This window comes from Canis lupus, chromosome 1 (assembly GCF_003254725.2).
Source record: "Canis lupus dingo isolate Sandy chromosome 1, ASM325472v2, whole genome shotgun sequence".
Lineage (NCBI taxonomy): Eukaryota > Metazoa > Chordata > Mammalia > Carnivora > Canidae > Canis > Canis lupus.
Genome location: NC_064243.1, coordinates 72999760 through 73018795, shown reverse-complemented (window position 1 = coordinate 73018795; position 19036 = coordinate 72999760). Strand labels below are relative to the sequence as shown.

General features: G+C 45.7%; 1 protein-coding gene and 1 long non-coding RNA gene across 2 annotated transcripts in view; one reads left to right on the top strand and one right to left on the bottom strand.

The window, feature by feature from the left end:
* Positions 1-10421: 10421 nt before the first annotated feature.
* GAS1 (growth arrest specific 1) lies at positions 10422-13224 on the bottom strand. The gene has a single exon (XM_025423151.3). It carries the CDS (start codon positions 12820-12822, stop codon positions 11791-11793), a length of 1032 nt encoding a protein of 343 aa, XP_025278936.3. The 5' UTR covers positions 12823-13224; the 3' UTR covers positions 10422-11790.
* Positions 13225-15116: 1892 nt separating this feature from the next.
* LOC112644618 (uncharacterized) overlaps positions 15117-19036 on the top strand; it is a 45052-nt gene continuing 41132 nt past the window's right edge. Inside the window, exon 1 of the long non-coding RNA XR_007413902.1 lies at positions 15117-18062. This is a non-coding gene — a long non-coding RNA (uncharacterized LOC112644618). The remainder of the gene's footprint in view (positions 18063-19036) is intronic.

Here is a 19036-nt window from a genome sequence, read left to right as displayed (position 1 = left end):
ATATGACGTGAAAAGCAATTATGACATATAAATATTATAAAGGGAACAATGTATCAGTATTTTTAAAAATATTGTATACAGATTCCTGGAGGATCCTCAAGACTCTTTTGTGGGTACCATGAGGTCAGAACTATTTTCATGATAATCCCAAGGCATTATTTTCCTTTTGCACTGTGTTGACATCTGTTTGCACTGTTGGAGCAGAAGCAATGGTGAATAAAACTGATGATGATTTAGCACAAATTGAACCAGTTGTCAGATTCATGACTGCCAACCACCTTACACTATAAAAACTTGACAGTTTCACTTAAGAATGACCTTAATGAAACAATAAAATTTTTATTTAATTTCCACCCATGAATACACATCTTTTCAATGGTCTATGTGATGTAATGGGAAGTACCTATAAGACATTTCTGCTGCCTAAAATTAGATGTGTGATTATTTGAGATGTAAGCTGAACTAGCCATTTTCCGTGGAACACCATGAAAGAACAACTAAAAAGCAAGCTATGTTTATTCAGCCTTGGATATTTGGCAAACATTTTGTCAGAAATAAACACAATTCAAGGAAAATAACAGGATTTGTTGCCAGTAATAACATTTGCTCTTCCACACAAAAATAAGAATTTTGGAAATCTTATATCTTGCACTGTGAATGTAATATATTTCCAATTTAGAGAATTTTATAGTGGTATCATTGGTGATATTAACAAACATTGTTTATTTAATATCAGAAAATAAAATGTGTCAATCTTTTAGTGTCATATCTTAGTGACAAATATTTTTTTAAAAGATCAGTTGATGGTATTACAAAATCATGTACCAAGATAGACAAATAGATTTTTATGTCACATAGTATTAAATGTTTATTGATATGGTTTCATATTCTGCCTTACAATTAATCTTTAAAAAATATACCACTTATCTAATGAATGCTATATGTCAAAGAAGAATGTCCACTATTATCTGAAAAGACTATTAATTTTTTCCTGCCTTTTCCAACTACATATCTAAGGCCAGATACATAATTTTGTTATTTTTGTCATTGTTTTTGGAAAATAGACTTCTTTTTCACAAAAATATATGTTAACATGTAATTAGTTTATTATTTTTTATTGTTTTAATTTTTAAAAAGATTTTAGTTATTTATTCATGAGAGAGAGAGAGAGGCAGAGACACAGGCAGAGAGAGAAGCAGGCTCCATGCAGGGAGCCGGATGTGGGACTCGATCCCGGGACTCCAGGACTACACTCTGGGCCGAAGGCAGGAGCTCAACCGCTGAGCCACCCAGGTGTCCCAGTTTATTATTATTTTTAAATGAACTGTTAAGTATTTTAACAACTTATCTGTTTCAATTCTAATGTAAATATGGATATACATAACCCACTGTATACCAAAGAATTTAATTTTGCCCAAAAAGATGTCTGGCCTTTACCCTCAGCTTCTAGGAGTTAATTTTTGTTTGCCTGGAGGCCTTGGATTAACCAGATTGTAATGATATGATTTAAATTGAGGGCTAGCCACACCTTAGGGGCTGACCTAGTCAGAAAGGCCAACAATGTGATTAATGGGTCTCTTGCTATCAGTTGACTTGCAGGCTAAGATCAACTACAAGAGCAATCAACCAATCATGCCTATATAATGGAGCCCCAATAAAAACTCCAAACAGTAGGTTTGGGCAAGCTTCCCTGGTTGGCAATAATCTGTGTATTTTCACACCAGGAGAATACATTTGATACTTCGCTGGATTCCGCTCTACAAAGGTTTCCCCTGTGATTTTAATCTGTATCCTTTCTCTGTGACAAACTGTAACTGTGAGTATAATACCTTTCAGTGAACCTGAGGGTTTTGTGAACCCCCTCATATTTGCAATTAGTGTCAGAAATTCAACCAGTCTTAGAAACTGTGTCCCCTAACTCTTCCCACTCACAAAAACAAAAGTTTGGTAATTCTTGAGAATTATAAAGTTTCCCAAAAACAAAAATTTAAAATTTTTTCAAATCTTTTCTTCTTTCTCTTTCTTTCTTTCTTTTCTTTCTTTCTTTCTTTCTTTCTTTCTTTCTTTCTTTCTTTCTTTCTTTCTTTCTTCTTTCTTTCTTTCTTCTTTCTTTCTTTCTTTCTTTCTTTCTTTCTTTCTTTCTTTCTTTCTTCTTTTTCTTTCTCTTTCTTTCTTGCTTTCTTTCTTTCTCTTTCTTTCTTTCTCTCTTTCTTCTTTCTTCTTTCTTTTGAAAGAGAGAGAGAGAAAGAGAGAGAGAGAGCGTGAGTGGAGGGGGAAGTAGAGGGAGAGGGAGAGAGAGAATCTAAAGCAGGCTCCACACGGGGCTTGATCTCATGACCCTGAGATCATGACCTGAGTAGAGATCAAGAGTCAGATGCTTAACTGACCACCCAGGTGCCCCTAATATGTTTTCTGTACATCTGGAAAACCAAAGAGATTTCTTATTTTCTAGCCAAATATATGACTCTGCCCATAATTAGAACTCTTAAGAGTTCAACAAAGTATTTAGAGACAAGATCAATGTACAAAAATCAAGTTTCCTATACACCAGCAATAAAGAATTAGGCAATATGATGATGATGATGATGATGATGATGATGATGATAATAATAATAATAATAATAATAATCCAACATAAACTGCAAAGTACCCAGGAATAAGTCTGAAAAGAAACCTGTCTGAAAGAAAAAAATAGAAATAAAACTTTCACTAAGACCTGTTGATGTATCAATGTAGCATTTTTTTCTAACTAGAGAAAGTTTCAGTGCTATAAAGGTATCAATTGTCACCATATTCATATATGAATTATGTCCAATATAAATAAAAGCTCAATGAAAGCTTTTTTTAAGAAATGCCACAACTGATTCTAAATAACAAATCACATTGCCAGTCTTTGGTAAATAAAATAGTAGAATAGTATTTCAGATCTTCTGTGGCTTTTTGGTTCTAACATTCTATAAATTCTGAAAATAAAGCTATAATTACTCTCTCACTTCTCTTTCCCTATCAGGACAGCAGTAGGTATGAGAACAGAACCCAAGAAAAGGATACATCATTATGGAAGAGTATTTAGAAATTGACTTCCATTATTCTTTCCATCTTCAAATACAGGTGGACTTTGACTCTCTTCCCATTGAGAGGTAGTCTATTTCTCCATGCCTTGAAGTTGGGCTTGATCATGTGACTTGCTTTGTCTTGCTGGAACATTGGCAGATGTGATGCAGGCAGCATCTGGAAAAGTGCTTGCATATAGGGGCTTCTTCTCTTGCCTCTTTAGGGGTCCTGCTGTGAAAAGAATCCTGAGCTAGTCTGCTAGACATTAGAAACCCATGTCCCAGTGATCCCTACCGCACCAGGCATTTGCTGGTCAGGTGAATGAGGCTACCTAAAACCAAACTTCTCCTACCTGACCCATCAGCCAATTATAGCCGAGTGAGTCGAAAAAAGGTGAGCAGAAGTCCCCAGCTTGAGCCCAGCTCAAATTGCCCATCACAACATTTAGCAAATAAATGATAAAAACTCCAAGTCACCAAGTTTTGGGTTACCTACCATGAGCAGAAGCCAAATAATAAAATAACTAATTTTCTGCCAGTATCCTAAGTATTGGCAGTCTTTTTTTTTTCATAGTTTTGGTTTCAATAGATTGAATTTTGCAAAAAGAGTGAAAAATCAGGTGACAATGAGCAAGGAGTACATTAGGCAATTTAAATGAAATAGGAGTGTGTTATTTATTTCTAGAGCTTACTGATGGTTATTTTAAAAATAATATACAATATGCAATTGTGTGATTCATTTATTCATTATAGATAATTTGGTTCTTCCAGAATATAATTGAACATTTCATTTTGGCACATGTCAAAAATCAGTATTTATTTTCTGGCTCTTGTAAGTACTATAACGATTTTCGACTTAGTTCTTCATTCTGAACTTCACTAGAAGACAACTATCCAATAAACTGCAAAATTAAAGGATTTAATTGCTCCACTTGTAAAACATATAAAAAACTGGAATGATCCATCATATATAGGGAACATATATATTTTCCTGATACATATCTGTGAGGCAGGAGCATGTTTTGAGAAAGGTAAGACACACAAAACACTTTGTAAATGGATATAGGGCAAGAAGGTGTGCTCATTCTTTAATAGAGGAAAGATGGTCATGTTATAATGTACAAGGTAGTGAAATTCATAAAGCGGTTCTGCTTTCTGCAGGCAGAAAGCTTAATTTTTGGAGTCCCTGCTGTAGTTATAGTGCTGCACATGTCCCCTGGCTCATAGTAAGTGATTAACAAACATGAAACGTTGAATGCATGGATGAATGGAAGATCTCTTGAGACTCTTCTTGCTAATATTTTTGTGTATTTTTATCATTTATTTTCATCTACCAAGTGATTTTACAAAGAGAATGATTTTGTACTTTGAATTATTTTAGGCTTCCAAAAACATCACTTTTTCTTCAGAAGAATTTGAGGTATACTGAGCAAATGAGGAAAAAGATATAAAGCAGTGATCACAAATGCTGAACGTATACTTTCTTATTTCTTTTTTATGGTTCTTAGTATTACTACTTTAAAAACATTTTAATATGAAAGGAGGAGAATACCTATTCATTGATAAAATTTGGGAAACATAAATATACAAGGAAGAAGATCCTAATTATCTGCAATATCACCACTGCTAACATTTTGGCACATTCGATAGATGGTTAAGTAAAATCATCTGAATTTGGTCCAGTGTTTTAAAAGTCCATGGACTACTCAGGATTTTTATATTTTGAAAATCATTATGGCCTAAAAGCTCTGATCTCAATCTCTTGACACAAATATGTAGATTCAAACATGCATCAACCTATTCATTGAATAGCCAGGGTTAGGTGACTAAAACATCAGTTCCTTCCTCTGTAATATGGAAATAATCTAAGTAACACAGGGATGTTGTAATGATGAAATGATTTAGTGCATATTATGTGCACAATGTTGTGCATGGTACATAATAATCAATACTGTTATTACTATCATTTTAATGTGATGGCAGAATTTTGGCAATTTTTATTTTCCTAGAGATGTTTTTGATTATGATTTTGATTGCTACTATTGACATATGAAGAATATTTATATTTTTATATTAGAAATCCTGTGAATTCATCCTGCTTTTTAAGATTTACTCATAGAATTGGTCTCTTAAGCACTTTAATATTCAGGGGTCCATGACCAGGACTGTTAGTATTCCTTACTCCTGCTCATGCTCAGGCATCTCTGACCTTCTCTGGGATTCCTTTTCTGGGCACCACCTTCTCCCCTCACTGCACTTCTTTGTCTGCGCATTGTCCTTGGGTGTATCACTCTTGGAGCTTTAACCATGATCATTCCACAAGACTGACTTCAGACCTGCAGTTCACTTCCTATAGCGCACTGTAGACTAGATATTCCACATATCCTCAAATATGACTTACCCTCCAAACTTTCTTCCTCTAGGACAGAAGATGACATTATACACCAATTTTCTAAACCCTGAGCCAGAAACCCAGCCATCAATTTGGCTCCAACCCTCCAATACTCCGCATTTGACCAATGACAGTGTCTGGAATCTGTCATCTCCCTCCCCTCACTGTCTCTGTTCCCTGGACCCGACATTGACTCCCACACTGTTCTCCCAGTTTCTGGTCCTCGCTTCTTAAAACCATTGTGTACCCTGCCCAGGAAGGTGAACTTCCGGAGATGTCAGCTGGGAATTCTCATCATGACCACAGTGCATGGTAAAGTCAATGCCTAACGTGACAATCAAGGCTTCTGTGACCTAGTATTAGCTCTTCTTTCAAGCCTCATTCTTGCTACTTCCTACTTTATGCTTTGGTAGTCACAAATAGTCAGCACGTGGGCGCACACGCAGAATGTTCTTTCATCCCACCATGCAGTTCCCTCTGGTGAAAACATTTTCCCACCTTTTTCCTTGTTAACTCCCAATCCTGTCTCCAGACCTAGCTTCAGTGTCCCCTTCCCCAAGAAGATTTACCTAAATCGAATGTTGGGCTAAGTCTTTCTGTAATTGTCCTCTGTGCTCACCACAGCTGAAAGCATGTGTGTGTTTGTCTCCCCATCCTGCCTGCCCCTGGGCCAGGGACAAGACTGTGCCATATTTACACTAGACCCTCAACACATGCCCGTGGAGCCACAGTGAACTCTTTTTGTTCCTCGCTCCCTCCTCTCAGCTGTTCAGGATGACAGATGTTAGTTTTAGTCATCATAAAAGCTTCTTGCAATGTTTGCTACAGAAGGGTGCCCCTAACAGGTGCCATTACCTGACAGGTAAGCGGTCTCATGGGTTAAAACTGAAGGTTGGATGACTGGCATTTCATAAAAGAGACATCTATGAGAAAGTCCTCAAATCTTACCAGAAGATTTTATCTTGGTGCTGAATGACATTTGATCAGTGATAAAATATATAGTATGATTTGGTTGTGAGATATTATTCCATTCTGGTATCCAAGAACCCATTGGCATCTTATAGAACTTATAAAAACCTAAATATGAACTTGTAAGATATATATAGATACCCAGAGAACATAGGGGTGTCTATAAAGTCTGGAAACAGCATTATTCTAATTTTTGGTTTCAAATTGAAGATGTCCTTGATGGCATTGTGTATATTCACCTGTTTGCAGACTTGACCACAAAACTGTGTAAGGAGGACTCAACCCAAACCACCGATCACGTACATCAATGCCACTGAGAGTCTTTGATCCTTTTTGTAAAAGTGGATCTCGTAGCCCTACAAAATCACCAATGGATAGTTTTGACAAATGCCATGTCAAAAAGGATAGACATTTGATTTTTCAATGGAACCCAAGCCCCCGAAATAAGGGAAGGAGGCCGTTTGAGGATCTCAGCTGCCCCTCCGGCTTCCGTTGCATGCATATTCCACAGGGTTTGGAGGTAGCCCTCCGAAATATTAGCTGAAAGCTTCCTCAGAAAGCAAATCTTTCCCACATCCTTCCCTGCAGTTCCTCTTTAAGAGGTGTCAGCATGGCTGAAAGAATGAAGTGGCTGCACATTGTCTGGCAGTGCTATTATGTGCTTAACATTTCCATAACAAAAGTGCCACTCGACTTCTCCCCGATTAATGCAGCTCGAGGGCTCTTGTCGGCCTTTAATAAAACATTGTTGAAATCATTTATTTAGAGCCCCTGGTTACTAGTGGGAGAATGTCCATCTTTGTGCCAAAATATAGTGTATACAGTCCACTATTTTGTAGTAGATCATTCTGTTATTTAAGAAATTGATTAAATGGATGCCTTAGAAGGTATTTATGCTAATAGCACATTACTTATGTCATTCAGATAGTCAAGGGTGAACCTTTTCAACTGTCCAGCAGAGACAATCCCTCAAATAGAATACAGTAACATCCAACTTTACTTAACCCACAAGGCTGCCCGGCCCACTGGAAACCCAGCCCTCCCAGAACTACTCTTGGGGCTTCAAGGGGTTTGGAACAGGCTGCCTCCCAACAAGTTTAGTTTGAGGAGCTGGGAGGAATGGGGTCAACTGACACAGTTTCTCACGTTCCTTCGTGTGAGAGGTCAGAAAACAGATAACGGACGCTTTTCTTTTGACGGGTTCGAAAGAAGATGCATGAGGTTCTATCCCAGTTGGACCCGGTGAGCTGTTAATTCAAAGCCAAAACTGACTGTAGGAAGATTTTTAGCACATAGCTTGATGTCTCTGAGAGTTCTCATGGTATTTCTCTCTTTTTTTTTTCTCTATGACGTGGTCCTGCTGGGATGATGGCGTGGGGGTTTGCGTGCAGAAGTGCTGAGGAGGGGCACCCCACTCCAGGCAGTTTCTCTTGACTCTTCGAGAGAGGTGCTACTGGTTCTGGGCTGTGTCTTCACTCACGTGGGCCCGGTTGGGAGAGCTGCGAGGCACCCCAGGTGTGTCAGAGCATGGTGGCCTCTTAGGTTTGTGCCAGTTGACACCAGGAGCTGCGCCCTTATGTAGAAACATTTGTCAGGGCCCTGCCTGGGCACAGGGATGTCCTGCGACTTTGGAGGAGAATTTCCTTCCCTCCGGCCATCCCCCTCCCCTCGCATATGTGTATTGCTGGCGTACATTGCTATATATTGTTAAAAATAAACAGAGACCTTATGTTATGTCCATTGTGGTCATAAACAAAAGCGTTTCTGTGTGCTTGGGTGAGCAATGAAGCCTGAACCTTCTTCTATTTACTGTATGGTCACTGTCAGTTCAATGAACTGCCTCCTTGTTCTCCACCATTGTCCCACACTCCCTTAAACATTTGTCACTGAAGTGCCTCCAAAGACAAATAAACTGTCACTGAGAATGCAAACCTGCTAACAGGGGAAATGGGACCAGCTTCGAGGACACATGATGTTGCGTGAAATCCAGCGGGAGCTCCTTGCACTCTGGAAGGCTTCTGAGAAGCATGGCACTTTTCGAGAATCTCCAGGAAAAGCCAGAGATACTCTTTCTTTCGGTAATGGTACTTCCAGGCATTCTCCAAGAGACGTCTGGCCGTCTCAAATGTCCCAAATTCCAAAAGGTTCCCCAGAGAGCGTGAGATATTACAGATGTCAACATCTGTAAAAATTCTTTCTGCCTAGGAGCAGATGGCAACGTACAGTCCCACCACCGAAGGTTCTAGCATCTCAGCAACCTGTTCTGGAATCCACTAGGCCTGTGGAGGGACCAGGGGGCTCCTGGGCTCTAGCATAGAACTGTTTAAATTAAAATGAGCCACCGATCAATGTTCACTTTCTTCAAGGAAGAAAGCATAAAGCCTCGCGTCCCCTCTCCCCAACAGCGAGCTGTGTTGATTTATTCCAGGCAGATGCTTTTGACAGGACCCTGTAAAATCAAGTCGTGAGTTTATTGTACCAGTTAATTATCAGGCCTTTTCTAGTGCTAATGCCTTTTACTTCTTACTGGGGAAAACTGGGTCTTTTACTGGGACAAAGACTTAACTTTTAGTCAAGAATGTGTTAAAATAACAGGAGATGGAGATGATTTAAATATATTTCAGGACGAACACAGGAGCACTGCGAACTGGAGGTTTGTAAAGAAGGCTGATTTCATTTACAAGTCTCTCGGAATACTCTTTGTTCACTTCCCAAAGAAACAACGCTTTCAGCTTTGTTTTAACAATATGTTTACTCAACCATTCAGGTGACTGGGGCTTGCAGCCACACACCAACCACTCTCCTCGGCTCCCCTGACACAGCTCTCTCAGCCTTTCTGATCCTACCCGTGGACCAGTCTTGGTTTTAGATCCGACAAGAAGTGCCTCGAAGCCCTCCATAAAAGCTGAGAAAAGAGCGAGTGAAGAGGCAAAAAGCAACCTGGAAAGGAGGGTTGGGATTTGGGGGGGTGGGGTTGGCAGGGGGCATAGCTTTGTTAATTACTTCAGGCAGCAGAGAAATCTGGTTATGTTTTCTCAGTACATGTTAATATCATATAAAGAGACACGAGATCTTGCTAATCTGTCGACCCCTCAGACAAAGTTTATTTGTGGTGACTTTTAAACTCCTGACTCGCCTTCCAATCACCGCGTTTAAAATGAAAAGCTTTAAATAAACACCAGGAATAGAAGATAAATAAACTTTTTTTCCCTCTTGCAAGTGCCTAGCTTGGCGAGGTTCAGACTCAAATCCCCAGAGGACAGAGCGCTCTCTTTTGTGTTAATGTTTAAAAGATTTTCCAATGCCGGAGTTTATTCCTACTGCAAACATTTCTATTTACAAGGTCAAGTGTATCAGCACTCGACACAGCTTAAGAGTGTAATTATTTATCTAAGGGCGTTTGAGTGTAGATCAGTAGCTCTGGCAGGAACCCAGCCTTCAGCCCACTGCTAAACAACTCTTCACAACAATATTACAAGTTCTGGTGATTGTTCCTCTCCCCAGTGTGTTTACTTTTGCCCGCCTGAATGTTTTGTAACAAAATTTTGTACTTTTTCACCCGAAGTGTGAAAATGACTTTGAAGCGGTGTGCCAGGTTTCCTAAGACCTATTGGTAACAGATGTTATTGGCCTGTTTGATTGTAGGAGAATGTCTAGAGCCAGATAGGACACTCTTGGAGGAGGGGCTTGGGGGCTCCCCCTGGAAAGGGGGGAGGGGAGACAGACCTCTGGGCTATCCCCAAAATCTGTAGGGAAGACACAATTTTGTGAGTTCTCTCCGCAAACGCAAAAACCAATGCCGACCGGCGGGTTGTATCTTTAGCTGCTTCATTTACACATGTCTAATTGTTCATTAAATTAGAGGCAGAAATAATAGCCCTCATTTCTTGTCTTGTGCTGTATTTTAATTTCAGTTGATGGTTGATAGATTCCCAGTGGCCCCTCCAGCCCCCTCCTTACCCATTATTGGGTAAACCACAATGTAGCTCTGGAAAGCAACTACACCATTTTCATTATTTAAAAACTCTTTACTGATGTACACATTTTAATAAAACAAATAAAAAATACACAAAGCCATAGTTACTTAAAACATAGGACTTTTTTTTTTTAAAGGATGTCTATAAAAATACAATGTTTAAGGCAGTTTGGAAATGCACTTATATATTTCTACAATGTCCATAAATTCTCTTGAAAATAACAATGTTAACTTCAAATCTATAAAATACACTGTACATTTAAGGACTGTTCTAGAGAGAGAACACTTCACAATGGATTGTGGGTTTGGATCCCTGGTGACAAACGGAATCTATACATTTCAGAGAGGAAAGGCAAAACGTGGTTGCAGATTTAAAATTTTAATTTCTTTTTAAAAATAAATTATTTCTGAAGCATACAATTTATAAAAATTCTATATACAACGTACAGCAACTGGTAACAAATCCCAGTTTTAATACACTTTATATAGAAGTACCAGGGTTTAGCACCCTGATAAAAGCAGAGGCAATATATTTTCTCCGCATATTTGTACATACAATTTCTTGATGTAAAGAACAAAAATGACAAGACAAACATCCTAAAGAGGCTTTCATAGATGGCAGTGCAGAGCTCTTTTACGTAAAAAGTTGCATTGTTCAACACCACCAGCAACCCTTTAGATCAGCATCTTTTGACCTTTAATCCTAAGAAATGTGCTAAGAGATCAGAGCGGTGGCAATGAAATTAAGGTCAAGGGCGCAGTTATCCAAAACTAATTCATGCATATTAACCCCTTCGCAGTCCTCCTGCCCCGCCCAAGCAGACAATTCTGAGCGCTGACCAAGAGTAAACAAGTGAATCGGTTACGTTTACTCACGATTGCAAGGTCCTCACTGGCCACAATAAAAGTCGACACCGACAGTCCCCCCACCCCCCTCCCCTTGCGCAGCCAAAACGCTCACTCACACACACACACACACACACACACACACACACACACGGCCCCTTTTGCAAATGTAAATCCTCCTTCAAACCCCTGCCCAAGCCCGCTCCCGTGACACTGTTAGGGCCCCACAGGTCGGCTTCCTTTCTTCGGAGCCCGGGACGACCGCCGGCTGCACCCCCGCGCCCGCCCCCGCTGCACCCCGGCGCCCCGAGCTCCCGCCGGCCGCCCTCCGCGGGGCGGTCGCGCCGGGAGTTCCCGGGGCCCGGAGTGGGGGCGGGGGAGGCTGTCCGAGGAGTCCCGAGCGCGGGAGGACGCGCGGGAGGCGCCGGGGGCCGCGAGGGGGGACCCGCCCGGCAGAGTCTACTCGGGGCGCCGCGGGGAGCGATCGCAGCCGCCGCCCGGATGCCCGGCCTCGGGGCCCCCGGCGCCCGCCCTCCCGCAGCCCGCCGCGGCGGCTAGAAGAGCAGCGGGAGCAGCAGCAGCAAGATGGAGGCGAGCGCCGTGCGGGCGCCGCCGCTGCTCCTGCGCCCCGGCCCGTAGGGCAGGTCCCCGCGGCCGCCCGCCGCTGCAGCGCCGCCGCCCGGGCGCGCCGGGTGCGGGGCGCCGTCGTCGTCGTCCAGCAGCTGCTCGCCGCCCGCGCCCCCCGCGCGCGGCTCGTCTTCGTAGTCCTCGTCGTAGTAGTCGTCCAGGCCGCCGTCCGAGCCGCTGCTGCCCGGGCCGTTGCCCAGCTCGGCGCCGAAGCACAGGCGGGCCATGTTCTCCTTGACCGACTCGCAGATGGGCCGCTCCAGCCCGTCGCACACGCAGTCGTTGAGCAGCGCCGCCTTGGGCACGGCCAGCATGTCCTCGATGACCGTGCGGCACTCGTCGGTGCAGCGCAGCCCGTTGAAGAGCTTGCCGCAGTAGGTCAGGTAGCGGCCGAGGGCCAGGTTGCAGCGGCTGTCGCGGTCGCAGCGCCGCCGGGCCTCGGTGCAGCCCATGACCCCGCCCGCGCCCGCGCCGCCCGCGCCGCCGCCGCTCGTCCGGGGCAGGCACGGCTCAATGGCGCGCTTGGTGGACTTGCAGTTCTCGTCCTGCGCGCAGTCACAGTCCTCCAGGGCAGGCCCGCGGCGCGTGTGGTTGAGCTGAATGAGCGCCGAGATGCAGTGGCTCGGGCAGCGCCAGCGCGACGAGAACGAGGCGGCCGAAGCCGGGAAGGCGGCGGCGGCGGCGGCGGCGGCGGCCCCGGCCCCCGGCGCGTCGCCCCCGCCGCGCTGCGCCAGCACCGGCGCGCACGCCTCGGCGTACTGGTTGTAGGCGTAGCTGCACTCCGGCTCCCCCTGGCACTGCAGCAGCGCCTGCCAGCAGATGAGGCGGCGGCCGTGCGCCAGCCCCGAGCCCCGCGGCGCCGAGCCCAGCAGCTGCAGCAGCGCCATCAGGCACAGCCAGGCGCCCGGCACGGTCCCCGCGCGGGCCCCGCCGCCGCCGCCCAGCAGCCCTGCCACCATCGCGGGCCGCGGCGGCCGCCGGGCGACGAGGGGAAAGGAGACGAGGCGCGGGCAGCGGCGGACGCGGAGCCGGCGGAAAAGTTTGCCCCAGTCCTGCCAACTTCTTGCATGAGTGTTTTCATAAATCCATGCGCGCCGCTCGCTGGTGCCGCGCCGCTCGCAGAAGGTCTGGCCGCCCGCCCGTCCGCCCGCTCGGGCTGCGGTGGCTCTCCCAGAAACGCACGGCCGCGGAGAGCCCCTCCGGTCGTCCCCCGGCGGTGGCGGGAGGCGCTCAGTGCCGCGCCGGCGGGCTGCGGGCCGCGGGGCCGCGGCGGGGCTGCGGGACCGCGCGGCGCCGCGGGTGCATTTTGCTCCGCGCCTGCAGATCCGTTGTGCGGCCGCGGCGGCTCCTTCCTCCCGGGCTCAGCGCTGCGCCGCCGCCGCCACCGCCGCCGCCGCCGCCGCCGCCGCCGCCGCGGGCTCTAGCATCGCGCCGCTTCCTGGCTCGCGTCGGGGCGCTGCCCGCCTTCCCGCGGCCCGGACGCCCGCGTCCCCTCCCCCTCCGCCCGCGGCGACCCCGGCCTCGCCAAGCTCCCGGGAGCCCTTTCCGGGCGGCGCTGGGAGAACAAGAAACTCGGCGCGGCCGGGGAGCGGCTCCCGGGCTTCCCTCGGCGGCGGCTTCTCGGGTGACACGGGGCCCGGGGAGCGGATCCGCTGAGCCCGGCGGCGGACTCTCTGGCTGCGAGGCTTTAAATACAAAAGTGGGCCGGGAGCCCCCGCGTGGTGCCGCGGTGCCCCCTCATTATGCATGCATGGAAAAGCAAACAAACAAAAACATTAGCAACGCTCCTCCAGCTCGCCGGGCCCCGGCCCCGCGCGCTCCGAGCCTGCCCGCTTTCTCCTTTCTCCACTCTCTTTCGCCCTTTGCTCGGCCCCCTTTCCCGGCTTTTCGAGATGCTATTGGTCCTGGCTGTTGTTGTTGAAACTTTTTTTTTTTTTTTTTTTTTTTTTTTTTTTTTTACGAGCCGCTGGAGTGGAGTGGGGTTGCGGAGTGGGGGAGGGCGGGGAGGGTGGTGGGCAGCTCACATTCAGGCATTCAGAGCTTGAAAGGAGAGGCTTAAGGAGCCTGACAGAGGCCTGGGAGCTCCTCCTACTCTTAAGGAGGCTCGGATCTGGAGCCCCGGCTCGCGCTCGGAATCAGCGGGCAGGGCTCAGGGGCAGCTGTTTGCATCCGGCTCGGCCACAGGCCTTTTTGTTGGGGTCTTTTTTTCCCTTTTCCTTTTTTTTTTTTTTTTTTTTGGATAGTTTTATTAATTCTCCCTGGCTCCCGTCTGTACCTTCGACTGCGTTCAGAATTCAGTTTGTTTTTCTAGTTCCCTATCTTTGGGACCAGTTGGGGCGGGGGGGGGGGGGCGGTGCGGCTAGGGAGTTTGGCGGGGGGGGGATCAGAGAATTTAATGTTGGACTTTGAAACTTGAGAAACGTAAAAAACAAAACCCAAACGCACACAAGAAATAGGCACACGCTTCCGTTAGGGGGATGCCGATGAAATCTTTCCAACGCCCCCGCCCCAGCACACGGTCCCACCGCGCCGCTCCGGCAGGTACGGCTCCTGAGCCAGGCATCATTGTCAATTGCAAGCCATAAACCCAAATCGACCAGATTAATTTTTTAGGAATATAAGTTTCTAACTCGGACGGCGATGAAAAAATAATTACAGCATTAAAAATCATGAGGAATGTTGAGCAGCACCATATGGCCGCAGTCAGAACATAAAGGAAGGGGGTAAATTGGCACGCACCGAGGTTTTTATGAAAGTGTGTGTTTCAGTCCCTCCCTCGGTTAAGGGAAGCCGCCCGGTGGAGCAGCCCGGGCCATCCAGGCGCGGGAGTTTGCAAACTACCTTAATTGTGGCGCAACGCAGCCTTCGACCGCCAGAGGCACCGGGCTTCTGCGGCCTGTCAAAAACTGGCGCTTTTTTCCTCCCCTTTCCGTGGAGAGACTATCAACTCCATCTGTCACAAAAATCAAGGCTAAGCAGAGGCGGCCGGGGCTCCAGTGAGCGCGGCGTTCGGCTGTCCATCTCTCCCCGGAGGCCCAGCGAATTCGAAATGGCAAAAGTCAGAGCAGAGCCTCAGCGTAGGAAGATTTATCAGGATGAAAAGAAAAAAAAAAAAAAAGGCCTCCCTTTTCTGGGGAGATTGCTGCATTGCTCGGGGCTGTCTGCCTTAGGAGGCTGCACCTCTGCAAGCCCCCAAGATAAAAAATAAATACGACTTTAAGAGAAACAGGCTGAGGTAAGATAGACCACATTGCCTTGACTTGAGTTGAAACACAAGATCAAGCCCAAGAGCTATCTGTCTCTGTGGGGTTTTTTGGTTTTGTTTTTGTTTTTTTGCTTTTGTTTTTGTTTGTTTTGTTTTATGTGTGCGTGTATGTTTGTTTCGTTTTGTCTTTTTAAATAGAAAAGCTGCAACTGTGTGGCCCATGGCAACAAGTTATTTCCCAGGCTCTGGGTGTGTTATTATTTGGAGTTTTCTCAGTCCTGCCAGGAGGGCTTGGACGAGTCACACTCTTCCTCCAAGACTCGGATCTTTCACATGTAGGGTGCAAAGCCAGATTAGACTCTTGAAATCAAGCCTTTTCATCTTTAGTGCTCTGTGATTTTAGGCTTCTAAGGACAAACTCAACATTCAGCTGCATTTTTAAACTAATGTGTGTTGAATTCCTTTAGAAGGGTGAGTCCCAAATCTTAGTGAGCGGTGAGACTTGTGGGTTAGCCTTGTTAAAACCCAGACAACTGAGCCTGCTTCTGGAATTCCTGCTTCATTCAGTAGGGCTCCTGGGGCCTGAGAATCTGCATTGCTAACAAGTTCTTAGGGGCTGTTTCTGCTGCTGCTGCTGCCACTTGTCTGGGGACCAAACTCTGAGAACCACTACTCTAGAGGTCCATATGAACTTGCCCAACCTGATCTTAATTCAGCTCTCAGTGAGATTTAAGGGAGTCCCAAGAATATTGCATGCTCTGGGGACACCTCCACCCCAGTCTCATGGCACTCCAGAGCGGTGGAGCAACCAGCTGCTTCATAGACCAAGCCTGAGAAGGAGGTTCAGATGAGCTAGGAGAACGAACCCCCTCTTCCAGAAGTTCCTTGCCCCCACCATGGATACCACTGTGTCTCACATCCAGGTTTTCATTAATAACCACCAGACTTCCAAGGCATCCCTCATCACCCAGCCACTAATCCCCATATTACTCTGCACATCTCTTAAACTGACTTAATTGTCATCATGAGCAACCCTTCACCTGAAAATACACCAGTTCCACTGGAGCTCTCAGTCTTTTCTCACCAAATCTCTCATATCCTCAACCTACTTTCTGGGCTGGGTTTTTTGTTGTTGTTGTTGGGGGGTTGGGCTGGATCTTCACCTTCTTGCTCTAAGACCTGGCTGAAGGTTATGGAATAGGAGAAAATATTTGCAAACTACATGTATATGCAAAAATACACATACAAATGACAGATGATGAGAATAGTCATTTTCCAAAGAAGACATACAAGTGGTCAACAAATATGTGAAAAGGTGCTCAACATCACTGATCAGGGAAAAGTAAATTAAAACCAAGATGAACTCACGCCTCACACCTGTTAGGATGGCTATCATTAAAAAAAAAAAAAAGTAACAAATGCTGGTGAGGGTGTGGACAAAAGGGAAACATCATGCACAGATGGTGGAAATATAAATTGGCTTAGCCACTGTGGAAAACAGAAAGGAGGTTCCTCAAAAAATTAAAAGTAGAACTACCTTATGATGCAGCAATCTTATTTCTGGGCATATAACCAAAAGAAATAAAATCAGTATCTCAAAGAGAGACCTGCACCCCATGTTCATTGCAGGATTATTTACAATGGCCAAGGTATGGAAAGAGCCTAAGTATCCATTGATGGACAAAGAATGAATAAAGAGAATAAATATAAATATATATGAATATTACTCAGCTGCAAAAAAAGAAGGAAATCTTGCTGTTTGCATCAACACGAATGCAAATAATGCCTTGAAGGGATTATGCCAAGTGAAGTAAATCAGACAGAGAAAGACAAATCCTGTATGTCACTTATATGTGGAGTCTTAAAAAAGCAGATTCATAGCAACAGTATGGATGGTGGTTTCCAGGACCTGAGGGGTGGGTAAAGGGGAGTCGTTGGTCAGAGGCGGCAAACTTTCAGTTACAGGATGAGTAAGTTCTGGGGATCTAAGGGGCAGCATGGTGACTGTAGTTAATAATACTGTGTTAAATACTTGAAAGTTGCTATAAAAGTAAAGCTTTTATCTTCTAGCCCTAATAATAGCAACCAAATGGTAATTATATGAGGTGAGGGTTGTGTTAACTACCCTTATTGTACACATTGCGCAATAGATGTTTATCGAATTGGTCACTTTGTACACTTTAAATGTATACAACGTTATTTGTCAATTACATGTCATAAAGCTGGGGTGTGTATGGCAGGGGAAGGGGGAGCTGGGTGGCTTAACCTCCTGGCACCGCTTCCACTCTACAGATTCAAGGCCTGAATGAGTTTTCTTCCACAGCCCACGGCCCACCAGACGCTGAAGTGAAGTACATAGACCTATGGCTCTTCCCTTGTTCCCACCTCCAAACATCTCTTCCCTCCTCCCTGGGAACATCTCTAACTTCCTTGACTAGCAGCATTCTGTTAGCTCTTCCAAGAGCCACCTACTGACTCTTTATCACCCTTCTCAACCAAGATTGCTCACGGGAACCAGCGAAGACAGAAAATGAGTTGAGTGGCAGTTTTCTCAATCCTCTCAAGGATGGTAAACAACCAGTACCCCTCCGGGTGCAGAGGAGAGAAGTACGTCTGTCGCTTACAGTGGATGCTGTCTTGGCCAGAGCTTGACCAGAAGAGTCTCTGAGTGAGACACATGAAGGATTTCTTATGGAACGGTAGCCAACCACAACTGCAGGAGCTGGGAGGGCAAGGTGGTGCAGTCTGTTCCTTTTCCATCTGCTGTGGAGCTGAGAAGGAACGCTGGGGCAAACTGGAGCTCATGAGGAAAACTGGAGCCAGTGGGGATGAACTGGAACTGGTGTCTCCCTCATTACTTCCAACCTTGATGACACATGGGGTGACCCACAGCGGAAGTGGGTGCCCTTCACTGTGGAGCTGACATGCACTTTGTCTGGGGTGTGGAGGAGCGAAGCAGGAGGGTTGGAGAGACATGAGGAAGTTCAAATCAAGGTGAGGGCAAACGCCCACCAAAGGGAGCTTCAAATCAGCAATGACGGTGAGAGCTGCCACAGTGCTTGGTGCACAGGATAAAAATAACGTGGCTATTGCCTCACTTCCTCCTTCCAAATCTGGTGCAAAATTTGCCTTGTGACCAACACTAACATGGAACTATGTTTTGGGGGAATTCTGGGAAATGTAGTTCTACCTCAGCTCTGTCTTCGACGTAGTCCGGGCCACCACATGCCTTTGGGCATTCAGGCTTACTTCTCTCAGACGGCTCCTTCCTCACAGTTTCAGTGTCTGGCTCACATGCTTCTCTCCAGACTACTCTATCATTCATGGCAGTCTTAGCCTCCTATTTAGTCCTTGGCTTCCTCATCTCCAGCTACCTACTCGTCATCTTACCCTAGACCTAGGCATTAACACAACGGTGTCACCCGAAAAATCTCTAACTCAGAATTTCTAATTCCACCATTATTTCACTGACCAATACCTCCTGTCTTCCCTATTGACTTGTTTCAGTCCCGTCACCTCTCACCTACTCAAGACTTTGCTTTGCAATTGCTTCTCCCCCTGCAGCCTTAGCTCCCTTCCTACCATAAAGTTCATTCCCAGCCACCTAAAATTGGTTATACTTTCTCTGATCTTAAAACAGCAAAACAAAACATAACTCTTCCTAGAATGCAAGTGCCCACTCACTCGCGATTCTATTTCTATGAAAATTCCTTGAAAAACTTACTTTCACTTGGCTTTTCCACTCTTTCTTCAATTCACTATCATTAAGTTTTATCCCACCATTTTTCTCATCAAGGTCACTAGTAACCAAAATCTTGCTCTACCCAATGGTAACGTCTCCTGTTCTCATCTTAGCTGACCTCATAGCCTCATGTGGCACTGCTGATCACCTCTTCTTTACAGAGTGCATCTTCATTGGCTTCGTACTCCTGTTTTCCCCATTGTAACTCCTTGGTGGCTTCTTCTCT